The sequence below is a fragment of the Pholcus phalangioides genome, unplaced genomic scaffold, assembly GCF_987345545.1.
Source record: "Pholcus phalangioides strain wild (caught in Gottingen) unplaced genomic scaffold, Ppha-v1.0 ptg000022l_1, whole genome shotgun sequence".
Classification (NCBI taxonomy): domain Eukaryota; kingdom Metazoa; phylum Arthropoda; class Arachnida; order Araneae; family Pholcidae; genus Pholcus; species Pholcus phalangioides.
Window position 1 is genome coordinate 20,460,915 of NW_028301615.1, and position 15,143 is coordinate 20,476,057.

Genomic DNA, 15,143 nt, shown 5'->3' on the forward strand with positions numbered 1-15,143 from the left:
TCTCTTGTTTTTCATCAAGTTTATGAAGGACAATTGATTTCTAATTAGTCTTCGTTTTGCTAGAGCGCAAGATGCATTCTGAAAACAAAATCATTAGATGAAACATTACTGCAACTGGATGTTGCAACCGAGAAATCTGAATTTTATTTTTCCCCCTCTAACCTACGATCAGACTTTCCTTCTGGTTATCTGATGCCAGGAGAAAGACTTTTTGTTTTTTAACACTGGTAAAAAAACTATGCATGTTGAAAGTATAGGCTTCTCAGAAATAATACATGTCTGAACTGAAACATGTGGTAAAGTAAAAATAATTTTCAATGAGACTTTTGGGATCACCTTATATCTCCAACTTTCTTTGAGAAATACAAACCATATCCAAGGTAACCAATGTGACGACTTACTGCGTGACTCATGAAAGAAATAAACGTAGATTAAAGAAACGTGGAAATAATTTTTTTTCTCTTAGTGATGGGCACTAGAATATTTAAAAAATTTTCTTGAAATTCAAGTTATTGATCTGCCTGTTTATATTAAAAGACAATATGGAGACATTAATTTCCATTTAAAGGTGGTCCAAGTGATGGCTAGATTCTTCTTAACTTTCTCATTAAGGTGGCAACTGGTATTGTAGGACTTGAACCAATGTTTACCAACTATGATGAATGAGGGAAAAGAAAGCTGGGAAAAATTTTTATTTGGCTATAAATTATTCATAAAAAATATTTAAAATTATGAAAAAAAATGAAATATGAAAGTATACTGGTCCTAAAAATATGCTATTGAAAAATATATATTTTTTTGTTTTAGGATAAGAAAGTTATCATTTAAAAATTTTTAAAATGGGCAGAGAAGAGCCAGGAGAAGGACATTTCTTCAACAAATGAAAATTTGTTACAAAAATTTCAAAAATCTATTGATGGAAAAATCGGCAACTTTTGGCAAAAATGGCAACTTTTCAGAAACTGGAATATAAATAGAAAGTGACGAAAAAAAAGTTCTGTGTCAAATATATTTAATGTAAATTGCTGGGGACTGAATTTTAGGTCAATTTCGTGAGAATCACCCTTCTACAACTGACCCACTTTTCTTAAAATACTTTCAGATTCATCTGCAACATATTCCATATTTTTCAGCATTTTCTGCTTTGGGGCCACACTAGTATGCATGTTATAAGGGAAGATGAGTTGTGGGTCTCTGGTGTATAACTACATTCACTCGGACTGTGATAGATTCGATTCCTATTGGAGACTAACAATTTTCCAAAGCTCATCCTAGCACTAATATCCAAAAAGTCTCTTTCCTTGATAAAATTATATTTATCAACTCAAAATTCTGATCCAATCCAAGATCCAAGTTTTTCAAGTAATTGGTATTTTCTATCTAAGCACAATATTTAGTTGTAGGTACTTATGATACATGTTTCACTGATGTGCCTGAAAAAATATTGCCTTTAGCAACATGCTTTATGATGTATAACGCATTGTAATATACATAAGGAATGTCCCCTCCCCCTTTTTTTTTGCCACAAATTGGGTCTCAAAAATATATGAGAGGTTTCTTATCCATACATAGTATTATAGATATATCTTTTCAAATTTTTTTCCAAATTTTAAGCCCAAAAAATTAAGAGGGGGGGGGCAGTTCCTCTGTTATACACATTAAAATACTGTATATTTTTCAAAAAAGAAAGATATTGCAAAAAAAAAAACAACAAAAAACATTTGCCTACTTGCTGCAGACTGACAGCAGCTTCTTATATTGATTTACGCTGCATCCAAAGAATACCCTGCATAACTGGCCAACTACAACAGGCAAAATAACAGTAAACGAGAGCTGGAGAAATGCTCCCATCATGGGAATGGAACTTTCAGATCCTAACTGTTTATGGAGAAAACATCAGTGTATTATATGAAAATATAAACATTTATGACGACATTCCAAATGTGATTATATATTTTCAAATTTTTTATACCGACCAACAAATTTTAGTGAAAGAAAAATTAAAAGATGATAAAATGAGTAAGGTGTGTTACAGCTCAAAATGAACCTAGGTCAAGGTGATGTAATCAATGGTGTGAATTTGACTTATGTAGCTAAAAAATCACAAATATTTGAGCCTTCAAAAAAAATCTAAGAAAGGTGGGAACCTTTAATTTCATGCAGAACTCTTTATTCATCAAATTTGAATTTATGGCTCTTTTGCCTGCAGAGTGAGATGATAGTCGATTGTCCAATTTTTCAATTTTTTTAATGTATTAACAGTATTCACTTAGCTTCTTTTATGGGTCTACTAGTCTGTCTTCTTTTATTCATTAGAATCTTTAAAGGGGCTGGAAATTACTGGTGGTTTATTAGTGTATGGTTTTTTTAGGTTGAATTTATTGAGGATAGGTCTGAACTCAAGTGATCAACAAAATTTTTTAAATAAAACTGTTTAAATTTCTTATAACAAACCAAGAGCATTAATTAAAAGTTATTCACTGTTAAATTATATCACATGTATCAAATATGGGTAAATAATAAAGTCCCATATAAGTTTGCATGAAGTGATGTATGAAGAATGAAATAACTACATATTTGTGTTCGTAGTATTATAAATATTAAAGCTATGTAATGAAAATATACTTACAAAAGTATACAGTAAAGCTGGCGTCACAAATATGCCCTAAATGAAAAAAGAAATGAAAAAGTTATAGTATTTGAAAAATACCAATTTCAATACTTGCATATTTATAGTGTCTCCCATCTCAATGTGTGAGTCAGTGATGCCAGAGTCAAAAAATTACACTAAAACTACTAATAAACCACACATACCCTCCCCCATCCATATTTCTCTGCGGAACTTCTAACGAATTGATACATGTTGGAACATATGTGTTGTGAACCTAATGTGAAGTTTGTCTCTGTGTAATGCTTTTTATGTGTAGTGCTGCCATTTACCATCAATTTTCTAACTATGGCTGAAGCGCGATTTGAATAATTGTATCGCTGTAGGCCTATTGCTCTCTGTGGCGAGACTTTTCAACAGGGAGATTGGCTGCATTTGCAACTCAAAGTAAATACTATCCATGCGTAAGAAACCCTCCCCCTCCTAGTTTTTGGACCCTCTGGCAAAAAAGGAGGTTCCTTATAAATGTTAAAACAATATATAGCAGCTCCATGAATTGAACAAAATATTTTGAAGACCGGCCGGAAGTCAGACCAGTGGTTGAAGAATAACGCTATACAGTATATGACCTTGTTATTTGTTGAGAAAATTGAAATTTATTAAAATTTAAGTGAATTAAGTAAAAAAAAAAAATTAAAATTAAGTAAATATACAAGGTGTTTTACCAGAGGTTGATTTGTACTCACCAGAAAACTCCCAAATGCTGAGTTGAAAACTGCTGCTGCCTAGGAATAAAAATGAGATTTTAAATTCGAATCTCGTTCATATTCATAAAAAAATATGACAAATTTATGGAAAGTTTTTTTTGTTTATGTCACGTATAAAACCATGATCATTGATCATTTTTGTCACACCACTGTCATTTTTTGCACACAAGGACCAAGACCTACAATTTACTGCTGATTCTGAACGACAGCCTTTTTTATACTCACTGAGAAGTTGGTGTGAAATGGTATAAAATTATGGTACAAAATTATCCCTTGGTATAAAATTATGCTGTCATTACTTTGGAAAAGCTGCAGACTCCTACTTTTTTGTTCAAATATGTCATCAAAACATTTCGCAATCAATTATATTCAGATCATGTGATCATTTTCTCTCTTTGAATTAGTATGGAAATTTTCATTTAATAATATTTACTACTAAGCGGAGTGTGCTTGATCATACTCATGCATATTTGCTAATACATTTAAGGATATGCCCTTAGAATGCAACTTGTTGCCATTGCATACAGAGATTTCTGATTAAAACATAATGCGATTTTTCTAGATTCTGATAAGACTTGCTGTGAAATCACAATAAAATTAATTTTTTTTCTTCTTATCAAGGCTATTTAGTAGTTGCAATTTTGTATTTATTTGCACTCATCTATTTTATCAAAAAAAAAAATACACCAACAGAATTTTGAAAAATTAAGAATTTTGTAATAAAATCAACAAAATTTGCTATTCATTCGTGTAATGTCTATCACACATACGTATATTATGCTGTGGAGAAAAAACAAATGCACACCTCATTTCCTCCAACGGCTCTTGTGAGAATAACAGCTGATGAAACAGGCGGTGGCATACAACTCACTGTGATGAAGCCAATCAAGAGTTCCCTATCAAAAAATACTTCTTCAAGAATTAATAGGAACAACTGAACCAGTAAAGGAGTGACCAGCAACGAGAAACATTGAATGAAAACATGTAGATGATACTGGAAAGCAGCTCCAGCAATCTCCTAAACAAAAATAAACAAAGCCAAAGGTTAACTAACATCACAATCTAAGGCAGTAGGCATGAATCATTGAAACTTGTTATTGCCAAATTAAACTAAGCTTACTTAATTGAAAAAAAAGGGTTCTATTGAAAACTATGAGGTCTAGATAGATAATTAAACTAATCCAAGGATTTTCAAACTGTAAGGTGCACCTCCTTGTGGTCAGTCATAGAAATTTTTTGGGGCAGGTGGTCTTTCAAATTTGTAAAGTGACTCAGGAATAGACTTTTTATATATTGATAATCAAATCAATAAAAATGTATAACTAACCTACTTTAAGATTGCATTGTCTGCAAGGGCTTACAATCCACATATGAAAATTTCATCCATCAATAATGAAATCTTGAGCAATGGGAAGCTTGTTGGCTGTGTCACATTTGTGTGAAAAAATATCGATTTTTACACTCTCATCTATTTGAAATCTATAAATCTTCAAAAATTTATTTATTACAAATTAATGTTTTAAAAACTTAATTCTATTCCAACTTATCAACAAAAAAAAATCTGCAGATAATATGCAGCAGCATATAATCCTCACCAAGAAATTCTGATTTACTATAACAGGAAATTACTGTACATGGAAAAATTTGATTGTTGAAAAGTACTAATTGTATTTTCCTCCAAAATACAAATGCTGAAGTCAAGAAAAACTGTCAAGGAAATATGTAAAAATGTGCTGTTATGGTAAAATTTTGAAAATGTAAAAAAATAAAGCACCTGGGTTTCAAGTGATATTCCGCTAATGAAGAAAATGATGAATACTGCTAAATATTTCACGGTTATCTCTGGTTTCAGTAATCCTGAGAAGACAGAAGAGAAAACTATTATTTTATGTGTCTGTAAATCCTGGGAATATCAAACAATTGGGAAAAAGGGATTATATTATATTTTTTTCAGACCTTTAGACAGAATTGCAACTGTTGCAAAATCATATTACAGTGAAATGCCTAAAATGATACTCAAGAGACTGGAGAAACATATCGTTAAAAAGAGTTATCATTATAGATGGGGGGTATGTTAACTCTATGAAAAGTGCATAAGGACCAAAGAACACATTTATAGGCAATTATCATTATAGATATCTAGGGTATCATCATATGGAATTGTAACTGTATATAAAAATAATTTATACTGGGTGTATGGTAATCAGGATTTAAGCTATAGCCGCATTTTTCAAAAAATGCAGAAGGAAATCGTAGAATGAGAAAGAAGTAGTAGCCACTTTCGCAAAAATGCGTACAGGAGGTACAAAACGAGTAGACATCCAACCATCAATCATTACATTAGCATTGTAGCATTTTGCTAAAGCTCCCCCCCACCCCCATTTTCGCTTTTTTGCTAAAGGAATTTTTTATCCAGCTTAAACCTTAAACCCTGATGCTGGGACAACTGTGAGTTGCAAACAATTTTATGATTGTATGGTTCAAATATGCAGATAAATACAACAAAAGGTAGTGATTCTGAAAAAAAAAAGTTTTCGTTTAATTTTTTTGAAAAGTTACAGTTTTAAGTAAAATATTTACCTCCTTTAACTCCCAATGCAGGATTCAAATAGGCAAGATGAATAACTCCTATTATACACCATATAAATGGTCTTTTTAGGCTTGGCCACATGCTGAAATAGTAGTAAAAAATATAATAAAACCGTAAAAACATGAAAAGATGTATTCATATAATTTGCATAATTAACCTTAAAATTTCTTTCGGTGCAGGACTTTAATTTTAAATTCCAAAAAGTGTTTATACAGTCAGACTCACTTATAATGAATACTGATAATACGAATGTTTCAATATAACAGAGTTAGACTACTCATGCACCTGAAAATCGTATAGCTAGAGCATTAAATTCCAGCTGCATGTTCAAAATCAAGCTGGGTAAAAAAAAATGCTCTTTTAGTCATTCAGAATTAGCTATAAACTGTAGGTTTCCAAGTCTAATTAATTAGTCCAGCATTTGTGCTTAAAATGAATGTGACAATAAATAAATAAATAAATACACACACACACATACATACATACATACATATATATATATATATATATTTCTGTTTTCATAATCAAATCAACTCACTTGACATGTAAATACCATCAGAGAGATTTACTTTCATACCAGAATCACAATGAGTAGACATCAAGCTGAGGAAAAAAAGCAAAAGTACGGAAAAGGATTAGCTTTTCGGAAAAACATCTATAATATGAAGTATTATTTTGAGTTATAAAAGTGAAATATTCTAATAAACACAGTTGAAATGGAGATAGTTATGAAGTATGAAATCGAATAGAATGTATTTCATCCCACTACAGAAAATCATCAAAGCTACACAAGTCTTTGGACTATTGGTTTCCTCATGTATCATTTATTGTTGATAGGACAAAAATCAGCGGTTCAAAAATGAATAAATGTGAAGATTGTGTCAATAATACGTGGATGATAAGTGTGTATCAAGCCTTTTGTCAATAAGAATTTATTTGTAACATTATTCTTGCAATGAATGCTCATACTTTCATCTTTATCGCAGTGTTTCCAGTATAAATTAACATATAACTGAACACAGCAGAACCACATTATGCAGGGGATGTCAGGAGGGGAGGGAGTCATGTCTTACTTTTACGTTATAACTTAATTATGGTATAATGGAGTATACAAAGAGGATTTAACAAAATTGAGGGGACATGATGATGCCAGAGAGATACACGATTCTGCAGTTGGGTTGCACACCATAATTTCCTGTGTATGATTTGCAATGATTGTTGTTTTTTATGGAATAAAAATAAATATTTCAAAAATAATTGACCAAACATATTTTTTTTTAAGGTACAAAAAAAGCTTAAATACTTGTTTATTTTATTTATTTATTTATACAATATTGCTTGGCTGAAGCCTATACGGAAGAATGCAGTGGTAAAGTTCGACAGAGGAGACGATTGATGTTACAAAGGAAATCAGAAACTGTTTTACAATCAATAATGTTTGACGGGAGGTTGTTCCAGTCGGTTATTGTTCTTTATTGTTCAGGGAAAGAAACTAAATTTGAAGCAATCTGTGGATACAAAGATGGGTTTCAATTTTTATGAATGGATAATTCTTTTTGAAAAATATGAAGCTGGAGTTACAAAATTGGAAGTGCCAATATAGAAATGGTCATGAAGGATTTTGAAAAGGTAAGTTAATCGAGAGATATATCTATGGATGAAAAGTGGTTGCATGTTGGGTTGGCTCTTGAGTTCAGTGATAGAGGTAGAGGATCAACAGTTAAGAATGAAACGGGTGGATCTATTTTGAATAGATTCTACTTTATCTATGTTTGAGAGAGTGTAGGGATCCCAGATTTCACAGGCATATGAGAGTACAGGAAGGATGTAGGTTTGGAAGCAGAGATGTCTGATGTGACGGGTGGAGTTTTTGAGGTTCCAACGAAAAGAAAAGTTTTTAGAGAGACTTACGAAAAATTTAATCAACATGGAGATTCCGCAACGGAAGTCGGCAGAAATAATTACGCCCAGATATTTATAATTAGAAACTTCGGTGAATAAAGAGTTATTGATAATGTAAGAAGAATCGAGGGGAAATCTTTTGTGAGCAATTTTCATAAAAACTGTTTTTGAAGAATTAAGGGGTAATTGCCAGGACAAGCACCATTCTGATACAATGTTGAGGTTATTTTGGAGTTGTTTGGTTGGATTCGTTTTGCACTGTTTGGTAGATGATACAATCATCTGCAAAGAATCTAATATGGCAATTGATGGAATTAGGAAGATCATTTATATAGATCAGAAATAATAGGGTGGAAGAATCATTGATATTCCCAAGACTAGGGTTCACACTGGACAGATGCTACAACTTAACAATCTGTGATATTGACATGGATTGGTTAAAACACCCAAAATTTGTGTTTTTAACCAATTTGTGTCTATGTTACGGTTGTATCACTTATCGGTCCAGTGTGTACCCAGCCAAAGATTAAATTCTACCTCTATCAGAAATTTTTGTGTATGTGTGTAGATTATATGAGTTTCCTAAAATTAGAAAAATTTGCGTGTTTGAATTGTACACCATCACATATTTTTGACAGGATATTGCAGTATATTTAAAAATGAGATCGACTGAATTGTTTTTCTTAAAAAAATAACTCACTGTGTTATAACATAAATGCAGTGTGTGTCACATATCTATAATCAATATCATGATGGAAACATCTTATGTGGCATTCAAATTTCATTTCAAAGATGATCAAATTTTAAATAAATGTACAATAAAACACATCATTGGACATTTCCGATGATGTGTTTTATTGTATTTTTGTAAAAATTTGTTTTTCATGTACTAAAATACATATTCAAGAAGCATATCATTCCTCATGATGAATTTTATTGGAAGCCCTTTCCCTGGCGGAAAGTTCTGCATGAGTTTTGATGAAGAACTTATGCATTTGGACAAGATAGGAAGAGATATCTGCTAATAATAAAGAGAGAAAGTCGAATTAAGAAAAATATATTAAAACACAGTAATTCACAGCACACATTTTTAATATTAGAAACCCAGTTTATTGATGAAAATCAAATGATAAATACAATGACAGCTACGTATACACAATTAGCTTTCAGATTAGACATTAAACAGAAGAAAAAATTTCTTCAAGTTAACTTTATTAGGATACAATATTATTCATATTTTGACTAAGAACTAAATGCAGAATTTTTAAGGCAATCGCTGCCACTAGATTAGGTCAAAAAAAAATCTATAGAAGTGCCTCAAGTTATGAGAGCAAATATGAAGAGACTTGCCAGAAAATATTTATATAATCTCAAGCACATTTTTAAACGTTATTGGGTGTTTTCATTGCCCAACCGGTAACCCTAGCAAATAATGCCAAATCAAGCTTGGCGATAAAAAAATAGCCGCTAAGCTATGGTATACCATAAATTAGGAATTTAACAATATTTACACCAGGATTAATAGGTAGGGATGTTGGTTCCATGGAACCTAGCACTGCGACCAGTAGTTTACTGTACTAAACAGTGCTATTATGGGGATATGGGAAAGTTAGAGAGATCTTTCATTTTAAATTGGAAATATTTCATTGAGAAACAAGTTTATTACAATTTCTGTAGCCTAACTCATAGAGGCAGGAACAAAATAGTCATGATGAATTCCATTATTAATAGGGGAAAAAAGCAATTTGAAATTATACAACTGATGAAATAAAGTGATAACAGTTTATATAAAACATATGAAAAAATTTAAAAAAAAATGTTTTTTTGAATTTTCATTACAATAATATGACACAGGTCATGGAAAATTACTTCTGTCGTTATAGCAAATATACAGCATATTTCTACCTAACCAATACAACAGTACCTATCACGACATGAATAAATTAAACTAAGTGCAATAACAAATAGTTTTTTAACGTTTTAATGCCTATTTAATGAAAGAATCCATAATTCATGCCAAATGGGCACGAGTGCGAATGAAACAATTTTATAATTCCAATTCTGGTAAAAATACATGTCCTCAATCGTATACAAGAGAATTTTCTTGTGACCTTGAAACGCGTGCCATAAATGGTGATACCACACGCTGGTATCCAAACTGATACAAGAGTGTATTAAAACGCCAAGGAATGTGAACACAAATGGGTGCAACAGTATCAGTAGAAGAGATAGAAGTTTCCCAAATTTTCCACTACAACCGATCATCACACTGATCGGGACAAACATCAATGATAGAACGGTAGCCATGGATATGTTTACCACTGACAATGTGTACAGAAATGAACCGAGTTCGAGTAATACAATGCATAATTTGACATGGCACATATGTTCGGATAGGTTTCTCGCTTTAGAGAAAACAAACGAGGTGACAAGAAACGTACATGATAGAACACAAATTATATAATAGAGAGTTTCTTCAGAGGAAAACTCTACATAAGTTTGGATAATATTCACAAAATTAGGACTGATATACAGAAGGAAGCCGAATGAATGACCCAAAATAATTATATCTAACGCATACCACATAAGAAAACGTTTCGAAGATGTTAAATCCCCTTTTTCTAAAATTGCAAGACGTGTTTGCGAATACAGGTACATAGCTCTGATAAGTATTGGTAGGGCGAGAAGAACAAATGGCGGCATATATAAACCAATAGACACATATTCATGGGTCGAGGGCAACAGATAAAAAAAGAAAGACTGATGAAACCTCTCTAATAAATTATTCACGCCTCTCAGTATACCTTCCAGTACTTTCCCAAAATTCACCAGGGACACTCTTGCAAATATTTTATCGTGCTTCTTCCCAGATGCAATAGTCAAAGCTTGGATGCCGAACCTGTGGAACAAGCCGTGTCCACCATTCGGGAGACCAGTGGACTGCATTGCCATCATGGACAACATAGTCTTCAACCTCTCTACATTGTTTATGTTATGAGCCTCTCCCGGCTGTGCATGGAAAGTCGCTGGTACCATCTCACGGGCGCAGAGCTCAATCGCTAGATTGAACAGATCCAAGTTCGGCAGCTGACCATTGAGCCCTTCCACTTTTACATCCACGTATACGAACTTCTCGCTGCTGATCTCGAGATTCACAACACCTTGGATTGGGCCACTACGACTTAACAGAGACCCACTGTCCAGAAAGGAAGACACAGGCACATCATGGTAGGCATTCAACCATGCCTGAAATCCTATATTTTCATACTCTGCAACAAGAAAGATAATGTCTTTACTCCAATAAGAGAACTGGCGGCAGTACTTAGCAAGTTCTATCATAAGCGCAATAGTTGGCAGGGTCGACTCGTGTATGCTATCTTCACCCCTAAACGGTGTCGACAACACCATGGCTTCTGTGCCAGGGATCTTGGGCGCTCGTAATATGGCATATATGTTGTTGCCCCTGTAGCTCGGCCTAGATCCAAACGGATAGTTGAGGGTGAAGTTATGGACGTAAACGTCTAGGCCGGCTTGTCGGAACTGGGCCTGGATCCAAGCGTAGGGCATCGAGACGTGCTGGCGGGTCTCCTCCTTCAAGCTCTGTAGGGTGCGGGTTATCGCGGAGCTCGACTTGAACCCGCGGTTGACGAGGCCCGGGAGCAAAGCATTCTCGGAGAAATATGTCTTGTTATTGAAATCATCGGAGGATAGAGCCAAGAACCACAATATGCCGGCCAAGTAACACAACAGCATCAATTTTCGATAATATCTCATGAAACCGGAGCCACTTCTTTTGACTTTCTCGCCATCAACCGGACTAGTCGAAGAGTCACTCATGTTTTGTTTATCTTTAAGAAGGGGAAGTATACATATGCAGCCAAATAAATTTTAATAATCAACAATAAATTATGAATTAAGATTCAAAATGACATACTGCGAATGTAAACAAATGGGAGTGCTGCTCCGTCTTCTGGTAAGGAAGAACCAGTGAATGAGTTTTCATTCCAGACAGAGTTGCCAGAATGTCTTGAAAACATTTCCAGTCAAAATCATCTTCAAAAGTAGCCAAAGAGTAGTTCGAAAATATCTATGCTTGTACTGCCATCTAGAAAACAGCATACGAGCTGCAGTTAAACTGTTCTCTAGCCAAGTGGTTCTCAACCGGAGGGCCATATGGCCTCGGGGGGGGGGGGGGCGGGCCCTAGGATATTCCAGGGGGGCCACGGATGAAAATCTGGCAAAAGGGGAGCCACGGCTATTGATACGGGGGCCACGAAGAAGTTTGTGGAATTAAATTTTTGTAGTCACTCTGACTAAAAAAATTTAATTTCAAACAAAAAATGCATAGAATATATTTTTCGCAATTTTTCCGCTATTCAAGTAACTTTAACATGAGGAAGGAAATAAAAAAAGTGTTGCATGTAATCTCGGTGGGTTTGCGACTTGGGGGGTGACATTTGGCCCTGACACAAACTATAGAAGAGGTTTAAAGCAAAATGGTGTAACTGTAAAGACAGAAAGTTGCGTGTGTTCGAAGACTTTTCATTCAAATAGGGCTGCCATAAAGAAAGCAGACAAAGATTTGTTGACCATTCATTGACATTCTTTTGAGTGCTGGTAGTAAATGTAATCCAAGAAGTAGATGGGTGAAAAATGAAATCTTTTAAAAAAAACCCATCGTTTTCATGCAATTACAGACGGATAGCCATCCAGTTTAGCACAAAACTATCTCCAACCGGCACTGAGTGGTCTGATCATTGATCATTTTAGTCGCACCACGGTCATTTTCTGCACACGAGGGCTAATTAGACCGGGACCTACAATTTATTGCCGATTCCGAAAGGCAGGCTTGTTTCTTATACTCATCGAGAGGTTGGTGCGCTAACCCCCTCGATGGGAGACTCCCTGCGGTAGCAACTTTTCGCTGCGGCCAAGTCGCCATTTTTTGTTGTATCCCTATGTCAGGAAAGTTTTCTGAGAAGGACGAACCGGGTATCGAACTCGCAGCACCTCTAAACCTGAGTGGTCTGATGGGGAATATATTTATAAAAATCGAATAAAGAATGATTGCTCTGGGGTATTTTTTTATGAATTTTTGGGGAGGGTTGTGCCAACCCATTGCCTCCACTGAAAAGAAATAAAGTCGAATTCAGTTATAACGAACTCCAAGAGACCGAATCATACATGAGGGAAAATACCTACGAAATTAAATTTTTTAAAACTACATTGCTCTATAACTTAAGAAACTGTAATTGCATAAATTTGCTGTTGTGTCTCAATCGCAAGTGTTCATATGCTATTCCTTTCAATTTAACAGGAAAAACGTGATTTTAAACATATTTAGGACGGTCTTAACGTCATTTGGTTTGTGCTAATTGGTTTCTATATGCAATCCAAGCAGATAATGTATGGGGACTTCCTCTAAGATTGACTACACATCTTTAAAGTTTTTTTAATCTATACTGTAATGCTTCCTATTAACTGCCCTACTATGTAAGCCTGCTGCTGGCCTGCAACATCCCAAATAATTTCAATGCAATTTTCCTATCCTGCAAGAACAATGTTGTGGACATTAGAAAAAAAATTTCTAAAATGGCGTATGACGACATTTAAAGCAATTTAAATCCGTTTATTTGAGACTCACCGCATCTGCTGATTTCTCAGAAACGTGTAATAAATTCTCACGTAAGTCTTCACTTTGAAATGTCTATAACCGGCTCAATGCGTATCTTTGTATAATATTTTTTTTCCGTTATAACGGTATTCGTTAAAATGAGAGTCGACTTATTTCGGCTCAAACTATTTTTTTACGTGCATATGCAGACTGAATGGGTAACAGGGCGTATGGCACTTTACTAGCGAGCCGTTAGTCTTAGAGACATACCCAACTAGAAAAAGTATCCAAATCACGTGTCCAACTCAGATATGTCATTCATATTGTAACGGGTTGTCTAGTTATAAAATTAAAAAACAACTTTTTATACCATCCCCGTGTGCCAAAGAACCCAGTTAAGAAGATTGTTGCTCAGTCTTTTCCGATGGCAACTAAAATAATTTCACGTTTCTAACTGCAATATTCACCGAGATATGCGAATTCGAAACATTGAGGAAATTTAGGAAAAATAACAGCATTAAATGCGGGTAGAATGGTTTCCTCTCATTTAATGATGTTTTTTTTCCCAACCTTCTTCGAATATCTCAGTGAAACGATGAATTTTTTTGTTGGAGACAGGGAAACAACTTTCCAATTGGGTTTTGGGGCACGGTGTCCACATAAAAAGTTAATATTTTTATTTAAATAAATATATAACCCCTGGCAACATGAATAAAATATCTGAGTACTACACATTATTCGGGAACTTTTTCCAACTGGAAGTATGCCTCTAGGACCAATGATTCACCAGTAAAATGCCATATGCCCCGTTACCTATGCGCCTTGTATATTAAATATAGTACAGACTATTATGTGAAAAATATTGTGTTGTGTTTAAGCCAACTCGCACGTTGCTTCGTTCGCCTGTGAGAGAGAGGCCACATTATGAACCAAAAAGCCACTTGAAGGTAACTTGTCATCCAACGAAATATCAGATTTTCACCGTATCGAAATTGAAGTCAACAAACTGCTAAGAGGGGTTTCGGATTTGCTGACTTTTGATGACGGGGGGGGGGGGGGGTTGAAGGTTTCTTACGTCATCAACCATCCCTTTTTGAAGATATGAAATATTTTAAGCTACTGACGAAATTTTGCTGACGGGGGTGGGATCAGTGTTTTGTTGACAGGGGGAGTGGAATGGGGTCAAAAATGACTGAAAATGTGCTTATGTAATACTTGAATGGCCCCTTATTTATATTTTCCGATGGGCTTGAAATCCTGATAACGAATCATTATTATGTTCACATGAACAGTTTTGTCACTGCGTTACGCAATGACAAAATCCGTATATACCGGGTGACTCGAACTGTTACGCCATCCGCCAATAGCAGTTTTTTTTTTTTTTTTTGCCTTGTAGCATTTGCCGCGAATTCCCAATGGCACTAACAATTTTAAAAGAGAATTAAAATGAGAAAAATGAGAAAAATGAGAAAAATTTTAAATGAGAAAATGAATTAAATGATTTAAAATTAATATTAATTTTTAATTAATAATTAATAATTTAATTAAAAATTTTTTAAAGAGAATTAATACTCAAGAATACTTTAAGAAATTCATTTTTAAAAATATTGTTGGTGCTGCTACCTACTTTCAAAATCAGAAGTGGCTTATGTGGTGATGACG

The 15,143-nt window shown here is 34.2% G+C and overlaps 2 protein-coding genes across 2 annotated transcripts in view; both read right to left on the reverse strand.

Moving 5' to 3' along the window:
- The window catches only part of LOC149069972 (sodium/bile acid cotransporter 7-like), a 14,557-nt gene extending 2,711 nt beyond the window's left edge, over nucleotides 1-11,846 (reverse strand). The window contains exons 1-8 of the mRNA XM_089249368.1: nucleotides 11,802-11,846; nucleotides 6,504-6,568; nucleotides 5,956-6,047; nucleotides 5,150-5,232; nucleotides 4,181-4,393; nucleotides 3,355-3,393; nucleotides 2,630-2,665; nucleotides 1,730-1,878 (exon numbers count right to left, since the gene is read on the reverse strand). Coding sequence (XP_089105494.1) covers nucleotides 1,730-1,878; nucleotides 2,630-2,665; nucleotides 3,355-3,393; nucleotides 4,181-4,393; nucleotides 5,150-5,232; nucleotides 5,956-6,046 — 611 coding nt within the window. The 5' untranslated portion in view covers nucleotide 6,047; nucleotides 6,504-6,568; nucleotides 11,802-11,846. The remainder of the gene's footprint in view (nucleotides 1-1,729; nucleotides 1,879-2,629; nucleotides 2,666-3,354; nucleotides 3,394-4,180; nucleotides 4,394-5,149; nucleotides 5,233-5,955; nucleotides 6,048-6,503; nucleotides 6,569-11,801) is intronic.
- Nucleotides 9,222-11,833, reverse strand: GAA1 (glycosylphosphatidylinositol anchor attachment 1). The gene has a single exon (XM_089249367.1). The coding sequence runs from the start codon at nucleotides 11,702-11,704 to the stop codon at nucleotides 9,848-9,850; it is 1,857 nt and encodes a 618-aa protein (XP_089105493.1). The 5' UTR covers nucleotides 11,705-11,833; the 3' UTR covers nucleotides 9,222-9,847.
- Nucleotides 11,847-15,143: the final 3,297 nt, after the last annotated feature.